At 47.4% G+C, this 6295-nt stretch overlaps 1 protein-coding gene across 1 annotated transcript; it reads left to right on the top strand.

Moving 5' to 3' along the window:
* Positions 1–280: 280 nt before the first annotated feature.
* LOC133056088 (keratin, type I microfibrillar, 47.6 kDa) lies at positions 281–5297 on the top strand. The gene is made up of 7 exons (XM_061141198.1): positions 281–640; positions 1631–1713; positions 2830–2986; positions 4188–4349; positions 4444–4569; positions 4741–4961; positions 5180–5297. Exons 1-7 carry the CDS (start codon positions 293–295, stop codon positions 5295–5297), a joined length of 1215 nt encoding a protein of 404 aa, XP_060997181.1. The 5' UTR covers positions 281–292.
* Positions 5298–6295: the final 998 nt, after the last annotated feature.

The following is a 6295-nucleotide window of genomic DNA, read 5'->3' as shown; positions in this document are numbered from 1 at the left end:
CACACCATGAAGCTCTTATTTCACTGATGCCCATCATGGAAGAGGAGTTCTGACTTAGCAACAAGCCCAAGTGAAGTCTTTTATGAGTTGAGGGACTCTTCTGAGGAAACATAGCAAACCAAGGGGAAGGGCTTTTGACAACCAAATGAGTAAGAAAAGAAGGGTTGTCTTCCACATCCACACCCTCTGCAGAGCAGGTATAAATGCTCCCAAGAGGAGGGGGACCCACAACTCTGTGACTTGGTGAACTTGGACTCTGTGTTCAGTTGGGCACCTCTCTCCCTCCAGCACCATGTCTTACAACTTCTGCCTGCCCAACCTGAGCTTCCGCTCCAGCTGCTCCTCTAGGCCCTGCGTGCCCTCCAGCTGCTGTGGCACCACCCTGCCTGGGGCCTGCAACATCCCCGCCAACGTGGGCAGCTGCAACTGGTTCTGTGAGGGCTCCTTCAATGGCAACGAGAAGGAGACCATGCAGTTCCTGAATGACCGGCTGGCCAGCTACCTGGAGAAGGTGCGGCAGCTGGAGCGGGAGAACGCAGAGCTGGAGAGCCGCATCCTGGAGAGGAGCCAGCAGCAGGAGCCCCTCGTGTGCCCCAACTACCAGTCCTATTTCCAGACCATTGAGGAGCTCCAGCAGAAGGTGAGGGGGTGGGCACTCCATTGCCTCCAGCAGGAAGTTGTAGGGAGAGAATCCGAGATATGGTTAAGGAACAATATAAGCTATTCGATTGCCATCTTACTTTTTCATTCTGTTTTCCTGAGGGTCCGTTTTAGGACCAGGACTGTTAGATCTGAGTATTTGCATAGTGTTAGTCTTTGTGGAGGTAGCAGCATTTTGCATAAATAAACTGTAATTAAAAGCTGCCTCTGAATGCTTCCGTGTATTTGCCGACTCTGGAATTATTACCCTGAGGTGAGAGAAAAGACTGAGCCCAAGAAGGAAGCCGAGAAAGTGAGACTTTTTGTAAGAAATGGGCCAAATTCTTTCTCCCTTATCTGGGCTTTTGGCTGCTCTGACCTCTTGTTGATGTCCTCTTCTGGGTACTTAATTATCCTGACTCCATCACCTTGACCTAGAAGCCTCTGGGCTTCTCCTGGTGCACAGTGCCCAGTGAGGGCATAGAATAGTTGATTAGAACAAGAAAAAGTATAAACTCCCTAGGAGGACCCAGCTATCCAGGATGGCTGGCCGCACATGGCTCTGTCTCTGACTCAACCCCCTCCAATTGCTTGTTGACATATTGATCTTCTCCACTGAATTGGAAGTTTCTTGAGGGCAAGATTTAGTGCTCACTCATTTTTGTATCTTTAGCTCCTGCAACCATGCCAGACATAGAGTAGGTTTTTATAGAGAAATGTTAGTTATTATTATTGTCAGCTTCTCAGTATTTCTTATTAGGAAAGAAAAAGAAAAACTGTGTATGTACTGATACTTTTCTGGCATATGTTTGCATTCTTCCTCCCCTCAAGTTTGAGTTCTCTAATATTGAGCAACTATTGCACATGGGCAATAATCTTATATAAGATCCACTGTGATTTCTCATTCTGTTTCTTCCATGTAAGTGAATTAGTAGGGATGCTGTTAGCTCAAGATAACCAGGCTCATTCTAGAATGTTTTTGGTCTTCTAGATCCTGTGCAGCAAGTCTGAGAACGCCAGGTTGGTGGTACAGATTGACAATGCCAAGCTGGCCTCAGATGACTTCAGGACCAAGTGAGTGGGCAAGGGGGCTGTTGTCTTGCCTCTTTGCTCTCCTTCCTCTTAGCCTGTCTTCTATACCAATAAACATTGACAAACTTTTGCTAACCAGAACTCGGACAACTCTTCTCCAGAGTCAGACTCCTTGCCTGCTTTTCTTTTCAGAGGACATCTTTGAATCCCATCCAGTTTAGAAGTCATGGTCCCCTGATGCTCTGCTAAGCACAGAATCCAATTAGGGGACTGAAGGAAGTGTATTACTTTTGGAAATCTCATGGTTTATGGGCTTTTATCCATTAAATCTGCTGTCTTTTCATTTATTAGAAAATACTTGTTGTGCAGTCACCCAGTCATGTCCAACTCTGTGACCCCAGGGGATGCAGCACACCAGGCCTCCCTGCCCCTTACCATCTCCTGGAGTTTGCCCAAGTTCATGTCCATTGCATTGGTGATGTCATCCAGCCATCTCATCCTCTGATGCCCTCGTCTCCTTCTGCCCTCAATCTTTCCCAGCACCAGGGACTTTTCCAATGAATCAGCTGTTCACATCAGGTGACCAGAATACTGGAGCTTCAGCTTCAGCATCAGTCCTTCCAATGAGTCAGTTCAGTTGCTCGGTTATGTCTGACTCTTTGTGACCCCATGGACTGCAGCACACCAGGCTTCCTTTTCTATCACCAACTCCCAGAGCTTGCTCAAACTCATGTCCATTGAGTTTGTGATGCTATCCAATTATCTCATCCTCTGATGCCTTCTTCTCCTTCTGCCCTCAGTCTTTCCTAACATCAGGGACTTTTCCAATGAATTGGCTGTTTGCATCAGGTGACCAAAATACTGGAGCTTCAGCTTCAGCATCAGTCCTTCCAAAGAGTATTCAAGGTTGATTTCCTTTAGGATTGACTGGTTTGATCTCCTTGCAGTCCAAGGGACTCTCAAGAGTCTTCTATAGCACCACAGTTCAAAGGCATCAATTCTTATCAGTGCCTTTTCCTCCAGGAGCTTTGGCTCCATGTTGAAAATTTGAGTCAATGAGATGGCTGTAAAAACCACAAGCCCCAACTCCCAGATGTCTGACAAATCAAACCAAACTAGAGTCAAGGCCAGGCCTGACCCTGATTCTCTGCGTCACAGGTACGAGACAGAGGTGTCCTTGAGGCAGCTGGTGGAGGCAGACCTGAATGGCCTGCGTAGGATCCTGGATGAACTGACCCTGTGCAAGTCTGACCTGGAGGCCCAGGTGGAGTCCCTGAAGGAGGAGTTGATCTGCCTCAAGCAGAACCACGAGCAGGTGAAGCTCCCCAACAGGACCAAACTTGCTGAGGCCTGTTTCCTACCACTGTGGGGTGTGGGAGAGGCTCAACTAGCTGAAGAATCTGTTTTCTAAACAAAAAGGGATTTGTAGAGAATGAATCATCTGATAGGAAGCAAGGATTTTTCTGCTGGCAGCAAGAATGAGGGTGAAGGAAGTTTGCAAGCCCAGTAATAAGGAAAGGTCAACAGCCAGGCAGCACCCACAGCCTCTTCCATTCCCAGGATGGAGCACATGGGGCCACAGAAATCTTTTACCCCAATTCTTCATTTAGTCACTGGGGACACCAGCAAGACCACCCTGCAGAAAGGGCTGAGCTGGAAACACAACCCCACTCTCTTTTCTCATTCAGAGCTCCTTTTGTTATTCACTGAAAAGCACTCACATCATTGCTTGATTAGTTGCATGATAAAGAAGACAGATATTCTGAGCAAATTTTAGATTCCAGAACAATGTAAATGGTGATAGTTAATATTAATTGAGTGCTTGGTGTGTGCCAAACACTGTGCTAAGTGCTTTAGAACTCCAGAGATAGTTCTCATCTTACAGATGAAGCACCTGAGGTTTCTAGAAGCTTCTAGTCTAGAAAGTGGTAGGCATGAGATCCAGTTTATATCTGTCTGACACCCACTCAAGCCCAAGCGCTAAGCTGTGTTGAGTCTGTGAAGAGATTAGCCTTGAAATGAGCAGATAACTATTTCCTTTATCAAAAGTTCAACTAGTGAAATCAAGAAATGACCAGTTAGGTCTGTTCTCTCCCAGGATGGCAGATTAAGAAGTATGAATTCTTTGTTTCCTCTTTAGCTGGACTCTATCCTTTTTATTACTCATGGCTAAGGTTCAAACCATAGGCTATATGGTATACTGGCAAGAACACTGGACTGGGTGTTTGGGCTTTTAAAATTATGGTCTAGTGCATGTCAACTCAGCCCAAACCACCGCACCTCCAAGTGAGGAGTGGTATACTGAATACAAGGGTGGAAAGAGGCCATGGACTTGAAAGCACTCTGTAAAGTGGAAGACACAGGTTACTCACTGAATATAGAACCCAGTTAATGAGAGGATCAGAGGGAATGGAGCTTCTGAAAGCTTAAGAATAATCACCAGTGGAATTGCACTCTCCCAGAAGAGAGCATCAGGATATTCTGAGATACTTTGAATTGTCCCCTTCCTCCACCAGGAAGTCAACACCCTGCGGAGCCAGCTGGGAGACCGCCTCAATGTGGAGGTGGACGCCGCTCCCACTGTGGACCTCAACCGTGTGCTCAACGAGACCAGGGCTCAGTACGAGGCCTTGGTGGAGACCAACCGCAGGGACGTGGAGGAATGGTACATCAGGCAGGTGAGCAGCTCAGCACATGGTCTCTCAGGATCCTCAGCTCCTTGGGGCCCTTCAGGTGGGATCTGATCCTGTCTTCTGCCCTTTGGTGTTTCAGACTGAGGAGCTGAACAAGCAGGTGGTGTCCAGCTCAGAGCAGCTGCAGTCCTGCCAGGCAGAGATCATTGAGCTGAGACGCACGGTCAACGCCCTGGAGGTGGAGCTTCAGGCCCAGCACAACCTGGTGGGTATTGATGAGACTCCTGGTGAGGAGGTGAAGTTGGGGAGTCAGGGGCACTGGGATGCCCTCCAGACCACCCTCTCCTGAAGTCTTAGAGCTCGTGACTTGTTTGGAAGTGATGGAGAAGTCCCTGGAGGAGCAGCTCTGTGACCTTTCTTCCCTTTCCCCCGACAGAGAGACTCCCTGGAGAACACCCTGACAGAGACGGAGGCCCGCTACAGCTCCCAGCTGGCCCAGGTGCAGGGCCTGATCGGCAACGTGGAGTCACAGCTGGCAGAGATCAGGAGTGACCTGGAGCGGCAGAACCAGGAGTACCAGGTGCTGCTGGACGTGCGGGCCCGGCTGGAGTGTGAGATCAACACGTACCGGGGACTGCTGGACAGCGAGGACTGCAAGTGAGTAGGAGGCTAGTGATGTTCTCCTTGGGGGCTCGTGAGGTTGCTATGAGGATGAAAGATCTTTCTGATGGAAATTAACTTACAGTTTCAAGCTTTTGACTGGAGGCAGTCAGAGGAAGTAATAATACAATATTCTTATACAAAATGTGTTTCATATCTTTCTAACTCTTCATTTCACTTTCCTGTAACATGCTCTAATGGTATTCTGCCTCCAGGCTCCCCTGCAACCCATGTGCCACAACCAACGCTTGTGAAAGGCCCATCGGGCCCTGCATTTCCAATCCTTGTGTCTCACGTGCTCGGTGTGGACCTTGCAACACCTTTGTTCACTAGAGGCCTCAGTGCCAGCAAGAGGTCAAGGGCTCCAAAGTCACATCTCAGTTCTACTTCTGGGACCAGCCTTCAACAAGCATCAGCTTCCACTGAATTCCCAGCTAGATCCTTGAACACAAGAGGCTGCAAAGTCCACCAATGGCTCTGTCTTCTGAGTCCCACGAAGAAATCTACAGCAGGATCAAGTAATGTCTATGCTCACAAAGATACATTTGCCTAATGTGTTATGCTCTAATATACACTTATCTGTGATTTTAAATAATTACATTAAGTATGATTGAGCTGGTAGGGAAGCTATGAAACTGAACATAATTGGAAGAAATCTTCCTTGTCACTCTTTTGGTCTTTGGAGAAGTGATAAATATCCCTTGTTAATCTCTTAATAAATTCTTATTCTGGCACAAAAATGGTAATTGTCCTTTTCATTCATTCATTTCAAAATTGGGTGTCTTCTATAGATAAAAAAAGAATCAGTGGTCTTCCCATCAGATGAAGGAGTCATCACCCCAATAGATGGTCTGTTGTTCAGTTGCTAAGCTGTGTCTGACTCTTTGTGACCCCATGGACTGCAGCATGCCAGGCTTCCCCGTCCTTCACTATCTCTTGGAGTTTGTTCAAACTCATGTTCATTGAGTCCGTGACGCCATCCAACCATCTCATCCTCTGTCATCCCCTTCTCCTGCCTTCAATCTTTCCCAGCATCAGGGTCTTTTCCAATGAGTCAGCTCTTCACATCAGGTGGCCAAAGTATTGGGGCTTTGGCTTCAGCATGAATCCTTCCAATGAATATTCAGGGTTGGTTTCCTTTAGGATTGACTGGTTTCATCTCCTTGCTGTCCAAACTACCCTCAAAGATATCTCCCTCTGCCATGGATTTTGTGTTTTGGAGGAAGATGATAGGAAAGGGATGACAAATCCACCACAGAGTATCCACAAATATTTTCTGCCAACTTCTTCAAAGGGAATCTGAGAGAATCACAGGAAGGGGACAACAGCAT

This window comes from Dama dama, chromosome 5 (genome assembly GCF_033118175.1).
Source record: "Dama dama isolate Ldn47 chromosome 5, ASM3311817v1, whole genome shotgun sequence".
Taxonomy (NCBI): domain Eukaryota; kingdom Metazoa; phylum Chordata; class Mammalia; order Artiodactyla; family Cervidae; genus Dama; species Dama dama.
Note: the sequence above shows the minus strand (reverse complement) of the source record. Positions and strands in the feature narration are given on the sequence as shown.